The sequence below is a fragment of the Sinocyclocheilus grahami genome, unplaced genomic scaffold, assembly GCF_001515645.1.
Source record: "Sinocyclocheilus grahami isolate Dianchi unplaced genomic scaffold, SAMN03320097.WGS_v1.1 scaffold815.1, whole genome shotgun sequence".
Classification (NCBI taxonomy): domain Eukaryota; kingdom Metazoa; phylum Chordata; class Actinopteri; order Cypriniformes; family Cyprinidae; genus Sinocyclocheilus; species Sinocyclocheilus grahami.
The window spans coordinates 57,194-79,776 of NW_015505994.1; the positions used below are offsets into that span (position 1 = coordinate 57,194).

General features: G+C 41.7%; 1 protein-coding gene across 1 annotated transcript; it reads left to right on the forward strand.

Annotated features, from left to right (window-relative positions):
• Positions 1–361: 361 nt before the first annotated feature.
• Positions 362–18,872, forward strand: LOC107562259 (cytochrome P450 2B19-like). The gene is made up of 9 exons (XM_016246869.1): positions 362–749; positions 911–1,070; positions 2,003–2,155; positions 2,499–2,659; positions 3,125–3,298; positions 3,511–3,652; positions 18,091–18,278; positions 18,351–18,492; positions 18,577–18,872. Exons 1-9 carry the CDS (start codon positions 555–557, stop codon positions 18,765–18,767), a joined length of 1,506 nt encoding a protein of 501 aa, XP_016102355.1. The 5' UTR covers positions 362–554; the 3' UTR covers positions 18,768–18,872.
• Positions 18,873–22,583: the final 3,711 nt, after the last annotated feature.

A 22,583-nucleotide genomic window follows, 5' to 3' on the forward strand; every position in this document is an offset into this window, starting at 1 on the left:
CTAAAGCGCAGCTTGTTGCATTTAAGCAGCAAAAATACACACAAAATGACACCAAAATGGCCATCCTGGCCACACAGTTAAATAAATGATAATATTCAGTGATGTGAAATGTGGAGTAACGTATGGCGCAGTTGCAGCTTGTACTTATTACTAAAACAAGAAAGCAAACGAGTAACATTAATAGTCATTCATTTTAGTTAACATATGCTATGATAATTTGAACAGGTTTTTATTCTTATTGTAAAATAATGGAACATTTAGGTCTCAAAAATATTGTCTCAAAAGTCATGGAAAAGTCATGGAAATTTATTGGTAAAAATGTGTACGAACCCTGATAAAAGGAAAATGAGTGTTGTGAGTGGAGTATGTTTTTTTTTTTTGTTCTTTGTCTTGATTGGTTAGAACCATAGCAGGAATAAATAGCATAACTATACAAAAACATGAACAGGCACGTCAAACTCCCACCCCCACTGTGTCCTCCCCCTTTGCCCTGTTTTCATAAAGCACACGGTCATCAGCTGCTCTTGTGTTTGTCTTGAAATGTGTCTATCAGCATGTGGACGACTCTCATGAAACTAGATCTGGCCTCTGTAGGCATGGCTCTGTCTCTGAGTTTTATTTTTATAGTTCTGTTTGAAATCTTGAGGATTAATTCCTACAGAACTCAAACTCCACCTGGTCCCAGACCGCTGCCTTTTGTGGGAACCATACCATATTTTTTAAAGAACCCAATGGAGTTCATAAGATCAGTAAGTCTTTCTTTGAACTTGTTGTATAGGGGCTTTGTTTTTGTGGAAAGGTGTCTTATGTTCATCTTACTCTGTAAAATGGACGTGCTATGTTGACTTCATTCACAGGTGTCTAAGCCACCTTAGTTGTATTTAAATGCTGTGAAATCTTCTCTGAGCAGTTATCTCAGTATGGAGAGATGACCACTGTCTATCTTGGGAGAAAGCCAGCAATATTCTTCAATACAATCGAGGTCATGAAGGAAGCCCTGGTCCAAAATGCTTCATCTTTTTCAGGAAGGCCACCTATTCCACTGCTAATCTGGATCACTGAAGGATATGGTCAGTAATACACTGTACTGACAGTGCATTTGAAAATGTTGGTGTTGTAGGATACTTGAACATACAAATTTTAAAAGTGCTGTATGTAATTTGTTTTGACTGTACTAAAACATAAACATAATGTTATATGTAGATATTAAGAAAACATGCTAAATTCACATACAGGTTTCTCCAAAAAATGCTACAGCTAGTTATTCTATTTTGAAATGTGTGTTCCATGTCGTTTTGTTTTGGTCTGTGATTAAGCCCATTGCCAATTTTCCCAATAGTATTTCAACACCCCGGGTTGCCAGTTGGCAGAAAAAAATAGCATATGGAAGCCAGCAAATTAAACAAACTGGGTCGGAGATCGCAGATTCTACTCGACCTAAAATCCCTCAGCATCCACCTAAAAAGCTCTATGACCAGAGGCACATTAAAACGTGAATAAATCAACTTGCAGTATAAGGCTTGTCGCCTTCCTTGTCCTCAATCTGGCAACCTGCATGACCGTTGAGTCTTAGGAGGAGGGGGTGGGAAAAACAGTATTTTGAATTTGGACTGCATTGTCCATTTCAACTGCTAGCTGTCAATATTACATACTGCACATTTAAATTGAAAAAGTGAATTAATTTAAATATTGTCAATAGGTGCCGTAACCAAGGGCTCTTCATTATAAAGTTTGTACTATGGCGTTATAATAGAGACCTTGCTGGAAAATGAAGCTAAAACCAGCTTCTTACATGGATTTTTGTAGCTGGATCTGGGCCTCAAGTGATTTGCTTGTCTGTGGGCTTCTGCCAGCCAATGATGCCAAGGTCAACTTTTTAGACCATCTTGGTCAAGATTTTAGGCTGGTAGACCTGTGAATCTAAGTTGTTTAATCGTCTTTCTTTGTTCAACTTGTCTGTGTGTTTTCAAGCATCTCTGAAGGTCTGTTCTCTCTCTCTAAGGTATCGTAATGGCCACATATGGCCACTCCTGGAAGCAGCAGAGGCGGTTTGCTCTGCACACGCTCAGGAACTTTGGCCTGGGGAAGAAGTCTGTGGAGGAACGTGTGACAGATGAAAGCAGTTACCTGGTTCCTGAAATGCTCAAATTGGAAGGTTATTGAGTATTTTAGCCTCTGTTTGAACTTTTTCCATGTTCAGAGGTGCTGTAGTCTCAATCATGTGGCGCTTCGTCCTGTTGAGTCAGAGTTAGAAACAAACTTTAAACATGCTACTTCATGCAAGCATGTGGACGTAATAATTGGACAAAACATTTTAAGTACATTTATTTGTTCTTGTTGCTGGGGTAATCACAAGCCTCAGTATTTAGGTTAGCTTCAAGTGTCATTAAACCAGATTTGATGTTATAGTTTTTTTAATTAATTTACTTGGCAAGATTCTCTTTAAAGTATTAAAATGGTGCTTGCCAGAGACTAACACATGGTTTTCTTTCTTGAAGGCGAGCCGTTTGACCCCCAACATGCAATACAGAATGCCATATCCAATATTATCTGTTCCATTGTGTTTGGGGATCGTTTCGACTATGATAACAAGCGCTTCGCATACCTTCTGGAAATCTTGAAGGAGAATATCATTCAGTCAGGATCCCTTGTTGGACAGGTATGAACAAGTCCCTAGCTTTGCTATGTTCCGTTATCCAGATGGATCTTGTTTCATTGTGTGCGTTCCCATAGGTTGTCAACGCATTGCATTGTTAAACTCTAGCAAACTTTACCACAGGTCACTCATGCTATGTCAAATCCTCAACTTCTCTTAACTCTTCTTGCATTTGTTTGTCAAAACCACCAAGGAATATGTGATGGATGGTCCAATAAAGCTGTAGGTGACAATAGAAACTACTTGACTAGGGATGTCCAGTCCTGCTTCTGGAGGTCCAACTACTTGCAGAGTTTAGCTCAAACTCCTCTTAACCTCACTTAAAAAAACTAATCAAGGTCTTTAGGATTATTAGAAACTAAGCAGGTGTTTAGGAACAGGTTGCAACATAAAACTGCCGGAAGGTGCAGGACTGGAGACTCCTGCCGTTGATGCAGCATAGTTATGCAAAGCCTTTTTCTTTTCCAGGTGTTTAACTTGCTTCCCATCATCAAACATTTCCCAGGGCCACACCAGAAAATGTATCAGAATGCAGAAGAGTTGAAAGATTTCATCAGGGAAGTAGTCAAAATGCACAGAGAAAATCTGGATGCAGACAGTCCATGGGACTTCATTGATGCCTACCTGCTAGAGATCGAGAAAGTGAGATAATCATGAACAACCACTATGAAAACATTCATAATCCACTCTTTGATGGTAGTTAGTGGGAGCTTCATTCCCAATCCTAACCCTGAGTGGTTGAGGGGGTTTTTGTTTCAGAACTAACAATATTCTAGCGGTGAAATCATGGTAAGCTGCTAGGGAACTAAATATGCTTGGATAAACTGAAATGCTTTCTGTTTGCCTTGGAGTAGCAAAAGTCCAATGAGGACTCAACGTTTCATGAGGATAACATGGTTATGTCAGTAGCTGACCTGTTTCTGGCTGGAACAGACACCACAGCGACCACCATCAGATGGGGGCTCATCTACTTGACTCAAAACCCACATGTACAAGGTACTTGTATCTTAAACAGTAAAGCCTGTACTGATGAGTGCCACTAGGGGGCACTAATGTTTTGAGTAATGCAAGGCAATTAAAAACTATGCTGATAGCATGTGAAACGGTGTTCCTGTGTCGATGATCTGTGCAAAAGATAAATGAAACATGGTACCAGGAGAAATAGATAAAAAGTTTACAAAATGAGTGTAAATAGCATCCGACAGCCAAACGAGCTGAATTTGAGTGGAAATGTCCACGCTATTTGGAAATCCTTCAAGCAGAGCTTCGAGCTATACCTGTTAGCGATGGGGCTGGGGATGGATAATGACTGCCGGAAGATTGTGCTGCTTCTCATGGTGGCGGGCCGATCTGCGATAGATGACTTCAACACGTTCCAGTTCTCTGAGGAAGAACAAGATAAGTACGATGTTGTTATGGCAAAGTTTGAGGACTATTGTACACCAAAGAAAAACTAAACATGAACGCTATGTTTTTTGTAATCGGATGCAGAAAGGAGAGACTATTGAACAATACGTGACAGATTTACACCTGAAAAGCCAATCGTGCAACTTTGAGAGTTTGTCTGATTCGATGAACAGGGATCAAATAGTCATTGGCACCTGGATAAGAAACTAAGACGACAGTTACTCTGGGAAAATGAATTGACTTTGGATAAAGGAATTTGCATCTGCCAAGCATCAGAAGAGCGAACGTACAACTTAAATCCTTCAATGCAGAAAGCGAGCCTGCAGCAGCAATGGTTGTCATGCACAAAGGAAACTGTTAAAGAAAAACACCGCAAACCAAGACAAAAGAACAACAAGGACAGAAAGAGTCAAGGACACCAGCGACAGCAATGATGAGGATGAGCAGTTCTTCGTGGAGGCTGTGGTGGAGGAAGCGAGCACCAAGGACGAGTGGATAGATCATCTAGATGTCAACTGAGTGACTGTACCCTTTAAACTGGACACCGGCGCACAATTGAACCTTCTGACAACGAGAGAATTCGACAGACTGAAAAAGAAGCCAAACGTGCATGACAGAAAAATAAGCATACGAACTTACAATGATGAGCCGATTCCCACAAATGGGGAGTGTAGGATCACACTGACATCAAAAACAGGACAGTCTGTGAATGTAATATGTGTGTGCGTACTGGTTGAGAGTAACAGACAGCCTATATTTGGGCTGAAGGCTTGTGAAAATTTGGGGCTCATAAAGAGAGTGCATGTGATTAACAGTAAAGCAGTTACACAGAGTGACACTGCTGCGAAACAGAATGAGATGGTAACTAGTGTTAACAAGATAGAACCAAGTGTGTTTGAAGGTGTGGGTTGTCTACTAGGCAAACACAAGATACAGCTGAAAGAAAATCCTCAAGCAGTCATACATCCAGCCAGGAAGATACCAGTTGCCCTCAAAGAAAGGTTGAGATCTGAATTGCAATCTTTGATCGGGAAATGAATAATAAGACAAATAGAGGAGCCAACAGAGTGGGTAAATTCTCTGGTAGTTGTGGAAAAGAAAAACTGAAATCTAAGACTTTGCATAGATCCAAGAGATTTAAATAAGTGGATCAAAAGTGAACACTACAAGTTGCCAACAAAGATTGACATAAGCACAATGTCAGGTGCACGTTATTTCTCTAAACTGGATGCATTGTCAGGTTTCTACCAAATTGTCCTGGATGAAGAAAGTGCTAAGTTGTGTACTTTCAATACATCCTTCGGGTGGCACTGTTTCCTTATCTTACCTTTTGGTATCTGTTCGGCGCCAGAGGTATTTCACAGGACAATGCAACAGTTGTTTGATGGTATGGAAGGTGTGGGAGTATTCCTGGATGACATAATAATATGGGGAAGAACACAAAATAAGCATGACAAAAGACTCTGTGAAGTGTTAAAACAAGCGCAAAAGTTAGAACTTGAAACTAAACAGACAAAAATGTGAATTTGGAGTGACAGAGATCACTTACCTCGGAGATAAGCTATCTGTGGCAGGAATACAGCCAGACCCAGAAAAAACGTGAGCTGTAACTGACATGCCAGCGCCTAAAGACAAAACAGAGTTACAGAGAGCATTGGGGGTAGTCAATTACATGAGTAAATTCATACCCAAGATTTCTGCCAACACAAAAGCGATGCGTAGCTTGCTGGAGAAAAAGAGTGAATGGCAATGGGAGCACCACCATGGACAAGAATGGGAAAAGCTCAAGAACAGCCTCATAATGGAGCCAGTGCTTACATTTTATGATCCTGAGAAACCAGTCAGAATGTCAACTGATGCGTCCAAAGACGGACTTGGAGCGGTATTACTCCAAAAACATGGAACTGAGTGGTTTCCTATAGTGTATGCATCATGCACAATGACAGCAGCAGAAAGAAATTACGCACAGATTGAAAAAGAGACATTAGGCGTAGTTTTCGGCTGCGAGAATTTCCTTGAATGTGTACAGCAGGGAAGTGATTATAGAGACCGACCACAAACCTCTTGCGATTTCAACAAAGGCCCTGGGTGATGCACCACCACGCATCCAGCATCTTCTGTTGCGCTTACAGAAGTACCATTTGAGTTTACTCCAGGTCAGTGGTGTGCACAGACCTCCGGAGGGGCAGGGGCTAAGCAACATTGCTAGGGCACAATCACAATCGAAAGGGCACTTTAGTGTCGGCGATTAAAGGGGCAGAGGCTCGAGCCCCCCCCCCGTGCACGCCACTGCTCCAGGTAAATTACTGGTAGTGGACAATGCTCTTAGGAGAGCCAGTCTGTGTCACACTGGAAAAATCAGCACAGAAAATGATATTCAAATTCATGTGGATTGGGTAGTGAGCCAGATACCTGTGTCAAGACAGAAATAGGTTGAGTTTGCAGATGCAACAGCAAGTGACAGCGTATTACAGGAAGTAATTTGTAAGCCCAACTCACCTGGACAAGGGACGCTGCCAAGCCCATATCAGCATGTCAGAGATGAGCTTTCTGTCATCGACTGAGTTAATCTTAAAGGAAGGAGGATTGTAGTCCCTAGTAAAAAGAGACAACAAATGACTGCTCTCATACACGAAGGCCATATGGGTATTGAGAAATGTAAACGCCGTGCCCGAGATGTGATGTACTGGCCCTATGTGAATAGAGACATTGAGTCAAAAGTACAGCGCTGTGAGATTTGTCAACAACACGGATACAAACCGCAGAAAGAGCCATTCTTACCTCATTATAAACCATGTGAACCATGAAGGAAAGGCAGAGCTGATTTGTTCCAACTGAATGGGAAAGATTACCTGGTTGTCATGGATTCATTTTCCAACTATCAAGAGTTCGCATTATTGACAGACACCTCTGCAAAGCATGTGATCTTGCATTTGAAAACAATTTTTGCGAGACATGGAATCCCGGTCACTGTAGTCAGTGACAATGGACCTCAATTCTGTGGGCTGACATTCAAAGAGTTTGCAAGGCAGTATGGATTCGAACCCGTAACATCAAGTCCATATTACCCACAGTCAAATGGGTTAGCCAAAAAGGCAGTGCAGATTGTGAAACATCTGCTGAAGAAAGCAGCTGAAGCAGTAGAAGATCCTCACCTTGCAATCTTGAACTATAGGTCAACACCTTTAGAAGGTGGGAAGTCTCCAGCAGAATTACTGATGGGTAGGAAGCTGAGGACAAAGCTACCCTCAGCTGAACATCTGCTACAAAACAAAGACCAATTTGCACCTAGGAAATGCAGCTCTAATGTCGCATACAACAAAACTGCAAGACCTTTACACCCACTGGAATGTAAATATTTGGTGAGAGTAAGATGTGATGGGGACCTAAAGCAAAGGTTCTGAAGGAGATCATGCCTAGGTCGTATGAAGTACTCATTGAGTATGGTAATACTCTTTGCAGAAGCAGGAGGGATTTGAACAGAATTTGTTGAAAATTCCTAAAACAGAATTCAACGAGGATGTCGGAATCAATTGTCCTGTGGCTCCAAAAGAACACAGTGAAGAGAGTGATGTAGGGCAGTGTTTCCCAACGGGGGTGCTACCTGTCGAGAGCAGGGGTGCCATGTAAAAAAATCCTTTTTTAATATTTTTAAATTGCTAAAATGTTAAAAAAGCATCTATTATACAATATCCATTTCTGATGTCGCCAATAATTTGAGATGCACCAAAATTCTGGCTGCCGAAAATTAGTTCACCGCTCAGGTTTCACTTTCACGTGGTATGTCGCTCTGCATATTATCCCGCTCTATGCGTGTGCGCTCCGCTCAGTCGCTCATGGCCTACGTGAGTGCTCCACTCATATACCGTTCATGCTCATCGGAACAGCAAAGTCCACTCAAAAATCGAGTCGACAGGAAACATCTATATAGTACAGTATTGTTTCTGTTTGCAACAGCCCTACTGTGCTGTATCATGATGTGGTATATGGGCAACTCTGGCAATGCTGCCTTCTCATTCATTGATCTGCTAACTGCTATGTTATGCTCACGTGTTTCTAGGACTAAACATTATTTGGATAATTGGTAAAAAAAAAAAAAACGAAATCTCTTAATAGCCCTACTGTTAGACCTACCTGAAAAACTAAAAAGCAATTTATTTCATTTGTAGGCCTATCATTATTTTTAATTTGTGCTATCATTAGTAATTTCTTTATTTGTTCTTATTTTATTACTGACTGCTTACTTGTCTTTTTTTTTATTCAATTCAAAGTTTGAAATCAAGCTATCTCGTGCTACTGCAACAAAATTACCCCACTGTAAAATCAAAAATACACTGAGTGAGCAAAAATTTGTAATTAATTTTAATGGTAATTAAAGGTGGGGTAAGCGATTTTTCAAAAACGCTTTAGAAAACTGATTCGGGCCGATTAGCAAAACAAACTTGTAGCCAATCAACAGTAAGGGGTGTGTCTACTCATGATGTGGAGGAGAGAGCGTTCAGTGCACAGGACGGACATTAGCCGAGCCGAGTAACAGAAAGATAGAGATGGCGGATAAAATACAAAAGAGGAGTGAACTCAAGGAGCGGAAGGCCTGCGATCAGACGCTGAGGTTGCTTTGTTTCTTCTTGATAGGTGAGTAACACCTTGTCTGCGCTGCAACAGCTAATGTCTGTCTAGTACACTGGATGTCACAAAGCGACCGTTGAAAATCATTAGAAATTTTTGTCAATACGTCATGAATAGAACACAGCAGCAGTTTTCCCTCGGCGATTTGTCTTGTCGCACCGCATCCAGTGTAGACAGCATCACTGATTATAATGAGTTCTATAGTATTTTGTCATGCCGCGCCACTCGCGTCTGGTGTAGACACGGTGTAACATTGGTTTTGTTTTGTTTCACAGAACTAATCGTTGCCTGGGTTGCATACGTATGTGTGGGGCGGAGCTATCAAAATAGGGGCGAGACCCTTTTGGGGTAGGGGTGTGTTTGTTTTGGTGATTTCAAATGTCAACATTGGCTACCAGAAATCGCTTACCCCACCTTTAAACAATGTTTACATATGAATAAAAGCCTACAAAAATCTACATTGCCACAAATTTGTTATAATTTCCAAACGACTAAAAAAAGGTTGGGAAACACTGAAGTAGGACAAAGGAGTACACCAAACAAATCTCCTACAGACAGTACACTGTCATTATCTCTAAATAAAGAACACAGTGAAGAGAGTGATGTAGGGCAGTGTTTCCCAACGGGGGTGCTACCTGTCGAGAGCAGGGGTGCCATGTAAAAAAATCCTTTTTTAATATTTTTAAATTGCTAAAATGTTAAAAAAGCATCTATTATACAATATCCATTTCTGATGTCGCCAATAATTTGAGATGCACCAAAATTCTGGCTGCCGAAAATTAGTTCACCGCTCAGGTTTCACTTTCACGTGGTATGTCGCTCTGCATATTATCCCGCTCTATGCGTGTGCGCTCCGCTCAGTCGCTCATGGCCTACGTGAGTGCTCCACTCATATACCGTTCATGCTCATCGGAACAGCAAAGTCCACTCAAAAATCGAGTCGACAGGAAACATCTATATAGTACAGTATTGTTTCTGTTTGCAACAGCCCTACTGTGCTGTATCATGATGTGGTATATGGGCAACTCTGGCAATGCTGCCTTCTCATTCATTGATCTGCTAACTGCTATGTTATGCTCACGTGTTTCTAGGACTAAACATTATTTGGATAATTGGTAAAAAAAAAAAAAACGAAATCTCTTAATAGCCCTACTGTTAGACCTACCTGAAAAACTAAAAAGCAATTTATTTCATTTGTAGGCGAAGCAAGATGAGTAAATCATATGGCACTTTGCTTGAATACAGCACACTTTGGTGTTTTTAAAAAAAATTTGCCATTAATTAATTTTAATGGTAATTAAAGGTGGGGTAAGCGATTTTTCAAAAACGCTTTAGAAAACTGATTCGGGCCGATTAGCAAAACAAACTTGTAGCCAATCAACAGTAAGGGGTGTGTCTACTCATGATGTGGAGGAGAGAGCGTTCAGTGCACAGGACGGACATTAGCCGAGCCGAGTAACAGAAAGATAGAGATGGCGGATAAAATACAAAAGAGGAGTGAACTCAAGGAGCGGAAGGCCTGCGATCAGACGCTGAGGTTGCTTTGTTTCTTCTTGATAGGTGAGTAACACCTTGTCTGCGCTGCAACAGCTAATGTCTGTCTAGTACACTGGATGTCACAAAGCGACCGTTGAAAATCATTAGAAATTTTTGTCAATACGTCATGAATAGAACACAGCAGCAGTTTTCCCTCGGCGATTTGTCTTGTCGCACCGCATCCAGTGTAGACAGCATCACTGATTATAATGAGTTCTATAGTATTTTGTCATGCCGCGCCACTCGCGTCTGGTGTAGACACGGTGTAACATTGGTTTTGTTTTGTTTCACAGAACTAATCGTTGCCTGGGTTGCATACGTATGTGTGGGGCGGAGCTATCAAAATAGGGGCGAGACCCTTTTGGGGTAGGGGTGTGTTTGTTTTGGTGATTTCAAATGTCAACATTGGCTTATGTCAATCGCTTACCCCACCTTTAAACAATGTTTACATATGAATAAAAGCCTACAAAAATCTACATTGCCACAAATTTGTTATAATTTCCAAACGACTAAAAAAAGGTTGGGAAACACTGAAGTAGGACAAAGGAGTACACCAAACAAATCTCCTACAGACAGTACACTGTCATTATCTCTAAATGCAGGAAAGGTTGAGAGGCCAAGGAGATTAATTGTTAAGCCAAAACGACTTATTGAGGAGTGCTGAAGTGTTAAATGTGTATGCAAACTAACCTAAAGGAAAACTAAAAGAAAACAATGAATTGAGGAAATGAGACGCATTGTTAAATGGTTAAAAGGTTAAGAATGTTGCGGTGATGAGTAAAAAAAGTGATGTGTTATTAAAAGGTTTATTTATTTTACTAGTTGATTGTTGCATTAAAAAAGGGAGATGTACTGATGAGTGCCACTAGGGGGCACTAATGTTTTGAGTAATGCAAGGCAATTGTGCAAGCGAATAAAAACTTTGCTGATAGCATGTGAAACTGTGTTCCTGTGTCTGTGATTTGTGCAAAAGATAAATGAAACAGTGCCAGCAATGCCCAAATTGATTCCTTGGGAATCCATGAACTGATAGAGTTATATCTTGCATGCTTTGGAAATCACTTTGTTTCCCATATCAATCGTTACAAAGCTGTAGTGTGCAAGCTGTGCATTTCTTGTAGTGGTTAAAAGGAATTGTTAAAGTGGAATAAATCTCAATATCTAGATTGATACAAATTCCCACTGCACCAAACAGGTTGTCCCATCCCAAATGCATCGTTGGTTGAGCTAGACAAGAAGTTATTGAAAGTATCACAGTGTGGCAAATTTTCAGGAAGTCAATCTTCCAGTGGCTTACTTGTCCTAGTATCCTGTACAAAGTTCTCTAAGTTACACAAATGTACCAACAGATGGCAGTATGGAACTGAAAATAACTGATGGGGTGTGGTCTATAGCCACCTTATGCCAAGTTCACACTGCACGATTTTAGCCCGATTTTTCACTCGCCGACAGGTTTTGTGAAATTGCCGACAAATGCCCGACATCGGAGGCAAATCGGTGCTAAAATCGTGTGCTAAAACAATCACGCAGTGTGAATTATCAAAGATGCGATCTGAGGGAATCGCCGACACGTCGCCGACGCCCGTGAAACTCTTTGTAGCTGGAAATCAGCTCACAGACAATTTGAGGGCTATATATATATATATATATATTTGAATAATTACAGTCTCGCTGGAGAACTCCGGTCTGACGCACTCGGGTTCTCGCGTTATTTCCTTATCACTTCTTGCGTGTTTTGTTGTGAAACGTAGTTTGCGGACAAGACAGAGCTGTCGGCGATTCTTCTTATTGTGAAGTCATGCAGTGTGAAACCCCTTGTCGCCGATCCATCGTGCAATGTGAACACAGCAGCAACTGAATGCTACCCCAGATAGTCACGCAGTGTGAAAACAACGGCGATCTGACGAGTTTGAAAATCATGCAGTGTGAACTCGGCATTACTTGTTAGCGCTATACTGGATCGATGTTGTGCATTTGAGACGGAGTGAAGAATGTTCTTTGTGATCGTTATAATTTGTGCCTATTGTGTGCGTCATTGACAAGTAATTCATGTATGTGTTAATGCTAGAATCATTATGATTATTTAGCTTCAAAGTGTTATCGTTATGTTCCTAATACTATGTGAATAACTCAGCAGCTTTACTGCCGTAATAGCGTTTATTGTGCTATAATGTAAACTAATCGAAACTAATGTTGATGTTATTTCTAGTATGTCGTTTGCATCTACTTTATTGTCAATAAGTGGGAATCATGGTGTTTATATAAGACGCATTAATGATGCCATTTTGAACAGCACAGTTTTATTGTAACTGCGTCATCATTTCCACAGCTGTGTTACACAATGTATATTGATTAGAAATGCCACTTATATATGTAAAGATGTACATAATTTAATTCAGTGATGTTAAATAGTGTTGTAACTTTGTATACCTGTCAAATTTGCACTTCCATCAACCGGATTAAAGTTGATTTCATGGAAATCTGGACTATTGCACCTCTTTTTAACGGAAGAGCATGGCTAGTGTAATGCACACAGTATCAGTCACAAATATGGTCCTTCGAGACTCACTGACTACGCCATGGCAACATTCAGAGACTATTATGATGATCAGCTACCACTAAGTCTTCTGCCAGCCCGCACCAGGAGGGCACCAGCCTATCTGGAGGACTTTGTGTACAGCTATCCACCACATCAAAACATCCCTCCAGTGTTGATGGAATCAAATCAAGCAAGGACAGAGATCTTCCCCTACCACTTTGCTGCTGCAGTGAACACTTTAGTAGGTTTGTTGAGCACATTGGATGGTCCTGCTAGAGCTGAATTATAATGCGGTTCTCATGTGGACAGATTACTCACTAGGTTACCTGTCAGTTACAGAGATTCCTTCATTGAACATTGTCTTGCCCAATAAATTCTCATGAGCGGCACTACTCGCACTTACACTCTACCCGACTTCACTCAGTGACTCGAGAAAAGGTCTCAAGCAATACAAATCTCCTGCCGAGTTTCAGAGACAGTTCACTTAGAGCTCTTGCGCAGAGAGCCAAGACAAGCAAGAACTCAGAAGTTCAGGACTACTACCATTCTCCTTGATAATAAAGATGATACCAAAGCTGATCCACAATCCAGTATCATTCTCCTTCTGCTTCAGCCCCAGTCACGACCAAAAGAAGAGAAAGATCTACTCCCCTACTGTAATAACCAGGACCATTACCTCGTACCTAATTTGCCAAACTGAGTCAGTCTGAACGGGCTAACTGGATAAATGAGAAAGAACAGTGTTGTCGTGGACACAAGCCTGACAAGTGCACTCTGAAGAAACCTTGTTCATGCTGTGGTGGACAACATCTTGATGTTCTACAAGACATTGCAACTACCAAAACTCCCAGTGTTCTCACACTTGGTACATCCCCTCGTACTATCTACATGGATAAGGTGAGCCATTCAGGGAAGGTCATGTTAAAGGTAGTCCCCATCCATTTGTAATGGTAAAATGGCACTTAATACATTCGCTGTATTGGATGATGGCTCAGAACGGACAGTCATACTGGAAGCAGCAGTGAAGCATCTTGGCCTGAAAGGTAAAGATGAAGTCTTAAAGGTGGGGTAAGCGATTTCTGGTAGCCAATGTTGACATTTGAAATCACCAAAACAAACACACTCCTACCCCAAAAGGGTCTCGTCCCTATTTTGATAGCACCGCCCTACACATACGTACGCAACCCAGGCAACGATTAGTTCTGTGAAACAAGGCAAAACCAATGTTACACCGTGTCTACACTGGACGTGAGTGGCGCGGTGCGACAAAATACTATAGAACTCATAATCAGTGATGCTGTCTACACCATAGATATATATACATATCTATGGTCTACACTGGATGCGGCACGACACGACAAATCCCCAACGGAAAAGTGCTGCTGTGTTCCATTTATGACGTATTGACACAAATTTAAAATGATTTTCAACAGTTGCTTTGTCACGTCCAGTGTACTAGACAGACTTTAGCTGTTGCATCGCAGACACAGTGTTACTCACCTATAGAGAAGGAACAAAGCAACCTCTATGTCTGATCGCAGGCCTTCCGCTCCTCGAGTTCTCTCCAGCGCTGAAAAGCTGATCCGATATTTACACGGGTCCTACTTCTTGCCTTATTGCCTTAAGCCTTTGTTTGTTCCGCAGACATTTGCTTTTTTGCTTTTTTTATCCACCATCTCTATCTTTCTGTCGCTCGGCTCGGCTAATGTCCATCCTGTGCACTGAACTCTTTCTCCTCCACATCATGAGTAGACATGCCCCTTACTGCTGATTGGCTACAAGTTTGTTTTGCTATTCGGCCAGAATCAGTTTTCTAAAGAGTTTTTGAAAAATCGCTTACCCCAACTTTAATGCTGAGAACAATCAGACAGGATATTGTCCAGCTTCAGGGGACTGCTGTATCTTTTGAAGATACGTCAGAGACCATATAGCCGGCAATGAAGATGTGATGGTGTCTGTACTGGGTGCTTTCTATGTGGACAATTTTCTTCAATCATTCCATTCTTCAAAACAGGCCAAATAATTAATTGATGAGCTCTGTAATTTTCTTGCTGCTGGAGGTTTCGAAATACGCAATGGGCAAGCAACAACCCAGATGTTATATAGCTCACCTTCCAACTGAAGCAAGATCACAGGATTGTGAACTTTGACTGATTGAAGACAAAGTGGACCCTCAAGAATCTACACTTGGGCTAAAGTGGCACTGTGTCTCTGATACCATCGGGTATAAGCAACGAGCCATGTCTGATAAAGCACCCACCATGAGAAATGTGTATAAAACACTTGCAAGCCAATACGATCCTCTAGGGCAGGGGTGGCGAACGTCGGTCCTGGCGAGCTGCAGCCCTGCAGAGTTTTGCTTCAACCCTAATCAAACACACCTGAACAAGCTAATCAAAGTCTGAACGGTTCTTAGGAAGCTACAGGCAGGTGAGTTTTAATTAGGGTTAGAGCTGAACTCTGCAGGGCTGTGGCTCTCCAGGACCGGAGTTCGCCACCGCTGCTCTAGGGTTTATTATTCCATACACCATCCAGGCCAAAGTCCTTATTCAGGCACTCTGGAAGAAGGATAGAGGATGGGATAATCCTATTGAAGGTAAGCTTCTCTCTCTATGGCAAACATGGGAAGACGAACTGCCCAATCTACAGAAAATTTTGCGATGCGTCAGAGGAAGCCTATGGGTCTGTGGCCTACCTTTGAGTGGAGTATGAGCTGTGCCACATCCACGTGTCCTTTGTCATGGCAAGGTCCCGGGTTGCACCAAAGAAGCAGCTTTCAATGCCTCGCTTAGCATTGACTGGAGCCCAACTAGCTCGGGCACTACAGACAGAACTTAGCCTCAATCTCAGACAAACTACAATGTGGTCAGACTCTACAATAGTACTGAGTTGAATAAAATCAGAGTCCTGCCATTATAAAGTGTTTGTGGGAACCTGAATCTCAGAGATTCAAGATCTTGTAGGAGCAGACAACTGGAGGTATGATGATTCCAACAACAATCCTGCAGATGACATAACGAGGGGAAGAAAGTTGTTAGAATTGTCTGTTCCATGCAGATAGAGAGATGGCCCCTCTTTTTTGCTTCAATCTCCAAGTCAGTGGCCTGCATGCCCATCACTAAACTTTGTAGGACAGGAGGAATTGCGTAAAACTACCTTCTGTAGCACTATCTCAGTCATTGACAATCTAGTACTCGATCTAACCGATTATGATTCTTGGGAAAAGCTAGTAGAGGCTGCATACAAAACCACTCATAGGACGGCTGCACCATCCATGTCTGCTGAAGCACGGATTCAGACTGAAATTGCACTCCTACGTAGTGCACAAACAGACAGCTTTCCTGAAGAATTCAAAGCATTTCAAATGCAGAAACCAGTGCCAACCAGTAGCCGCCTAAGAACTCTTCCTCCAGTTTACGACCAATCCCTGGGTATGATTCGTGTTGGTGGTCAACTCCGCAAAGCAGAAGTACTAGGGGAGGATGAAATCCACCCAACAGTGCTTGATCCTAGTCATCCAGTGACAAGCTACTAATCAAAGACTTACTGGATCCTAAGTGGTAGACAACCTGTCAAGAAACATCAGCGGAAGTGTACAGAGTGTGGCAAATGGCATCAGAAGCCTGCTGTGCCTAGAATGGCTGATCTGCCCTCTGCATGCTTACATCTATTTAAACCCCCTTTCTGGTCTACAGGAGTTGACTGTTTTGGTCCCTACCACATTAAAATTGGAAGATGACATGAGAAACTTTGGGGCATTGTGTTCAAATACTGAACGACAAGGTCCGTGCATTTAGACCTCCTCTGTAATATGGACACGGCACCTTTTTGCTGGCGCTCAGAAGATTTGTAGCAAGACGAGGCAAGCCTTATGAACTCCTCTGTGATCAAGGTACAAACTTCCGTGGAGGAATAAGCGAATTATAGGAAGCCTTCGCTTCTCTCAATCCCGAGTTACAAGAACAGCTACCCAAACAGAATATTAATTTCAAATTTAACCCACCGCATGCTCCCCACTTTGGAGGAGCATGGGAGAGAGAAATCAAATCTATCAAGGCCTCCTTACAAGTAGTCCTAAAAGACCCAATCCTTCCTGAAGAGGTACTGAGGACTGTATTAATTGAAGTCGAGGGCATTATGAACTCGAAACCTCTGGGATATGTGTCGTCAGACATCTCAGATCCTGATCCAATCACACCCAACTTGCTGCTCATGGGGCGGCGGGATGCCTCCCTTCCAAAAGCCGTGTATGGACCAAGTGATCTATTGGGATGTAAGCGCTACCGACACAGTCAGGTGATAGCTGATCACTTCTGGAGCCAGTTCATTCGGAAATACTTGCCCGGTCTGCAACTTCGTCATAAATGTCAGAGCTCTTCTCCAAATCTCACAACAGGACAAGTGGTTATGGTTGTTGACCCTCAACTACCCAGAGCCTTATGGTCAGTTGGCCGTGTTACGAGAATCATTCCAAGTGATGATGGTAATGTACGCACCGCAGAGGTAAATATCAAAGACCGTACATATACTCACCCTGTAGCCAAACTGGTTGTGCTACCTGAACTGACTGATGACAGTTCATAAAGACTAAGTAGAGCACTTAACAAGTATATTTGTGGGGCGGCTGTACAAAGTTCTCTAAGTTACACAAATGTACCAACAGATGACAGTATGGAACTGAAAATAACTGATGGGGTGTGGTCTATAACCACCTTACTTGTTAGCGTTATACTGGATCAGATTGTGTGCGTTTGAGACGGAGTGAAGTATGTTCTATTATTGTAATATTCTACTATCTAATGCCTATTGTATGCATCATTGACAAGCAAGTAATTTATACTGTATGTGTTAATGCTAGAATCATTATGATTATTTAGCTTCAAAGTGTTATCGTTACGTTCCTAATACAATGTGAATAACTCAGCAGCTTTACTGCCGTAATAACGTTTATTCTGCTATCATGTAAACTAATCAAAACTAATGTCGATGTCAATTCTAGTATGTCATTTGCATCTGTGTTACACAATGTATATTGATTAGAAATGCCACTTATATAAGTAAAGATGTGCATACTTTAATTCAGTGATTTTAAATAGTGTTGTAACTTTGTATCTTCTACATTTATTTATAGGAAACCACACAAACGCATAAATACCTGTCAAATTTGTACTGGATTAAAGTTGATTTCTTGAAAGTCTGGACGATTGAGCCTCTTTTTAACGGAAGAGCATGGCTAGAAGGCGGAAGCCAGTGTAATGCACACAGTATCAGTCACAATTCTAACATTGAAAAGCATACACCATCAGCTTTCGTGTCATTACAGAGCGATGTCACGAGGAGATTGTTCGGGTGCTGGGTTACGACCATTTGCCCAGCATGGATGACCGTGACACACTACCGTACACATACGCCACTGTTCATGAGATTCAGCGCTATGCCAACATTGTACCCTCTGGCGTGTTTCATGAAACGACTCAGCCCACAAAACTAAGAGGATTCGACATTCCCAAGGTAATGAATGGAGCATAGCTGTGTTGTGATTCTTGATTGAAATTGTTTTTCTAACACATTTTGTGTTTTTAGGGCACCACGGTATTTACTAACTTAACAGCAATTTTAAGTGATAAGGAGCACTGGAAGTACCCAGACACTTTTAACCCAGAGAATTTCTTGGATGATAATGGACATTTCTTCAGACCAGAGTCTTTCCTACCTTTCTCGTTGGGTGAGTCACCTGTGACTACGACTTCAGTAGACCAAGTGCAAACACAACTATGTTGATGCCGATTGTGTTTTCTGTATTTATCAGGTCCGAGGGTGTGTCTCGGTGAGACCCTAGCTAAGATGGAGCTCTTCCTCTTCGTCACTTCTCTCTTACAGCGGATTTGTTTCTCCTGGCCACCTGGTGCGAAGTGGCCAGACATGAATGGGATTGTCAGTTTAGTCCGCTCGCCTGAGCCATTCAACATCATCTGCCACAGCCGAGGATCCAAAGATTGATCCATCAGTACACTTTCCAACTTCTACATGAGTTTTCAAAGTTTCCATCTGTTTTTAGACATAGCTCTGTTTTTTTATGTTAATAGTTTTAGCCTGAAGGTATTACAGGGTGTCCGCGGGTCCTTAAAAAGTCTTAAAATGTCTTGAATAAATATTTTTGGTCACATTACCGCTAAAAAAATATCCAGTGTGACTCATTAAAATCATTAGACAGACTAACTTTTTTTGTTGTTGTTGTTATTTCCCCTCCCTCCCCCCTAAATACAGGTCGATCTACAGCTAGCTATGGAAGGATATTCCGGACTATTTTCAAAAGGAATTGCAAATTGTATTTTCAATTGCGTTTTCCATATGTGGACGCATAAATTGTGACATAATCCAAATGCAATTGCAAATCCTGCAGTACCGTTTGCATTTTCGCTTTCGCGGACGCACAGTGACTGCCAAATTTCAAATTAAAAAGCAAAGTCCATTTGCAACTGTATTTTCCATGTCTTAGAAGTTATGAGCCTGTCATATTTAAATAGCAATATTAATTACCACGTCTGCTTTTTCACTCTCGCTGCGTCGCACATGCAACCTGCCAAAACTCAAATGGAATCGCAATTCCTTTTGCACTGGAATTTCCGATGTCTGCACGTAAAGCTGCCAATCATTGTCAGGGGCGGGACTATACTATGGGGCGTGTTTGTATTGGGAGGTGACGTCACTCACAGACGACCGTATGCTTTGATCAGTAGAGGTAATCAGTAAAGGTTCCGCTAAAGGCAGCTGCCAATCTGTTTGTGCCTGTGTGAACGAACAGACAGTGCAACCTTCTTGGCACAATACATAATTTTGTCTTTTTTACCCCAAATGCAGCGATTATCCCCAGCTAACAGCGAGCCACAACGGTACGCACAATAGGTCAATATTCACTATTAACCAAACGCTTTTCACCTGTCTCAGCATCTCTCACTGTTTACACTCACTGATGCCAGTGAGTAAACAGACAGTGCAATTCTACACTTATTACAGTACATTTTATCACGCCTGCCTGTCACGCCCGTCTCTAGACCTTTTACCGATTGCACTCTGCTTGATGCACTTTTTCAACTTTAGTTAGTCTGTAATGTTGCTGTTTGAGCATAAAAAAGATCTGCAAAGTTACAACGCTCAGTCCAATTCAAAAGTAGATATTTTATTTAACAGAAATCACTTTTCAAAAACTACAACGAACGACTCGTTTGGACTACAACGCATATTTTCCGGGATTTGTGATATCACAAATATCGATGAATGGGATGAGAGCTGGTTGAGCTGCACTACAGAAGGTAATGAGTATTATCACTATGTCGGAGACACGCTAGCTTTCCCAAGGCAGACAAACTTAGAGTGGTTACAATCATCCGGGTTTAAATCGTGCTCAAAATGATTTGATTTTGACGCAATATTTACACTGAAGCTGGCAGGCGGCTATGGTAAGGGGCGTGACATTTCCTGACCAGGCGCCGAGTGCTGCCAATCACAACACACACTGGCCCAGCTAACCAATCACAGCACACTAACTTTTTTTGTTGTTGTTGTTATTTCCCCTCCCTCCCCCCTAAATACAGGTCGATCTACAGCTAGCTATGGAAGGATATTCCGGACTATTTTCAAAAGGAATTGCAAATTGTATTTTCAATTGCGTTTTCCATATGTGGACGCATAAATTGTGACATAATCCAAATGCAATTGCAAATCCTGCAGTACCGTTTGCATTTTCGCTTTCGCGGACGCACAGTGACTGCCAAATTTCAAATTAAAAAGCAAAGTCCATTTGCAACTGTATTTTCCATGTCTTAGAAGTTATGAGCCTGTCATATTTAAATAGCAATATTAATTACCACGTCTGCTTTTTCACTCTCGCTGCGTCGCACATGCAACCTGCCAAAACTCAAATGGAATCGCAATTCCTTTTGCACTGGAATTTCCGATGTCTGCACGTAAAGCTGCCAATCATTGTCAGGGGCGGGACTATACTATGGGGCGTGTTTGTATTGGGAGGTGACGTCACTCACAGACGACCGTATGCTTTGATCAGTAGAGGTAATCAGTAAAGGTTCCGCTAAAGGCAGCTGCCAATCTGTTTGTGCCTGTGTGAACGAACAGACAGTGCAACCTTCTTGGCACAATACATAATTTTGTCTTTTTTACCCCAAATGCAGCGATTATCCCCAGCTAACAGCGAGCCACAACGGTACGCACAATAGGTCAATATTCACTATTAACCAAACGCTTTTCACCTGTCTCAGCATCTCTCACTGTTTACACTCACTGATGCCAGTGAGTAAACAGACAGTGCAATTCTACACTTATTACAGTACATTTTATCACGCCTGCCTGTCACGCCCGTCTCTAGACCTTTTACCGATTGCACTCTGCTTGATGCACTTTTTCAACTTTAGTTAGTCTGTAATGTTGCTGTTTGAGCATAAAAAAGATCTGCAAAGTTACAACGCTCAGTCCAATTCAAAAGTAGATATTTTATTTAACAGAAATCACTTTTCAAAAACTACAACGAACGACTCGTTTGGACTACAACGCATATTTTCCGGGATTTGTGATATCACAAATATCGATGAATGGGATGAGAGCTGGTTGAGCTGCACTACAGAAGGTAATGAGTATTATCACTATGTCGGAGACACGCTAGCTTTCCCAAGGCAGACAAACTTAGAGTGGTTACAATCATCCGGGTTTAAATCGTGCTCAAAATGATTTGATTTTGACGCAATATTTACACTGAAGCTGGCAGGCGGCTATGGTAAGGGGCGTGACATTTCCTGACCAGGCGCCGAGTGCTGCCAATCACAATACACACTGGCCCAGCTAACCAATCACAGCACACACTGGCCCAGCTAACCAATCTGCACATTTCGTATTTCAGAAGGCGGGCCTTCATTTGATACAGGAACTATTCGAGCCGTTAATGACAGACTGGGGAGAGAGGTGTTGTAATAATGTAAAATATGTAAAAAATTATGTGTTTTTCAAACAACCTAGTATGAGAGCCTGTTCTAATATACCCCCAAAACAAAATCAAGACTTTGTAAAAGAGCATAATAGGACCCCTTTAAGCAAACAAACAGTGCAAATCTACACATATTTACATATTTGCCACCTATATCTTATTCCTATCTATATCATATGTGCACTTTAAGCAAAGAAACAAGACTGCGGTCGCCAATGAGTGCGTCGCCTGTCTCGGCAGCGCCCACGCAGAGGCTGCACTCACTGAAGGCTCATGCTCCCATTGTGAGAGTATGAGTCTTTCCCGTCTCTGCTCGCGGATCGCCTTCTTTCACGAAGGCGGTCCCCCTCGCTCAGCCCTTCCGTTTCCTTTCTCTCCTAAGAGAAAGAAATAGCGGGTCAGTGCTTGGTCCCGAGAATGACTTGGTCCTGGCTATGCATTTATTGAATGAGCACTGTGCAATGTCTGAACTGATTGCACTATATTTTATGTATAATCGCTTTCTAATCTTAACTGTTTTAAATTCATTTTAAACCTCTTAAATCAATGTGTTAATCATTTTCAAAGTTTTTAAATTCCTTGTTATATTTTCTTAATGACATGTAAAGCACTTTGAATTACCATTGTGTATGAAATGTACTATATAAATAAACTTGCCTTGCCTTGCCTATGCAGAACTCTATGCAGGGAATGCTTTACCTTTGCTATTATTTCACTGTCACCTTTACATCTCTTTCCAGACCTCTTGCATAATGCTATTAATAAAGTCAAGATTAGGGTGTAGAATATGCATTGGCTGTGCTGAGATTTAGTGTCAACAA

Coding starts and splice junctions, on each gene's coding strand:
- LOC107562259 (XM_016246869.1), top strand. CDS start 555: ATGTGGACGACTCTCATGAAACTAGATCTGGCCTCTGTAGGCATGGCT. Junction 750..910: donor CAATGGAGTTCATAAGATCA/GTAAGTCTTTCT, acceptor TTCTCTGAGCAG/TTATCTCAGTATGGAGAGAT. Junction 18,493..18,576: donor TTTCCTACCTTTCTCGTTGG/GTGAGTCACCTG, acceptor TGTATTTATCAG/GTCCGAGGGTGTGTCTCGGT.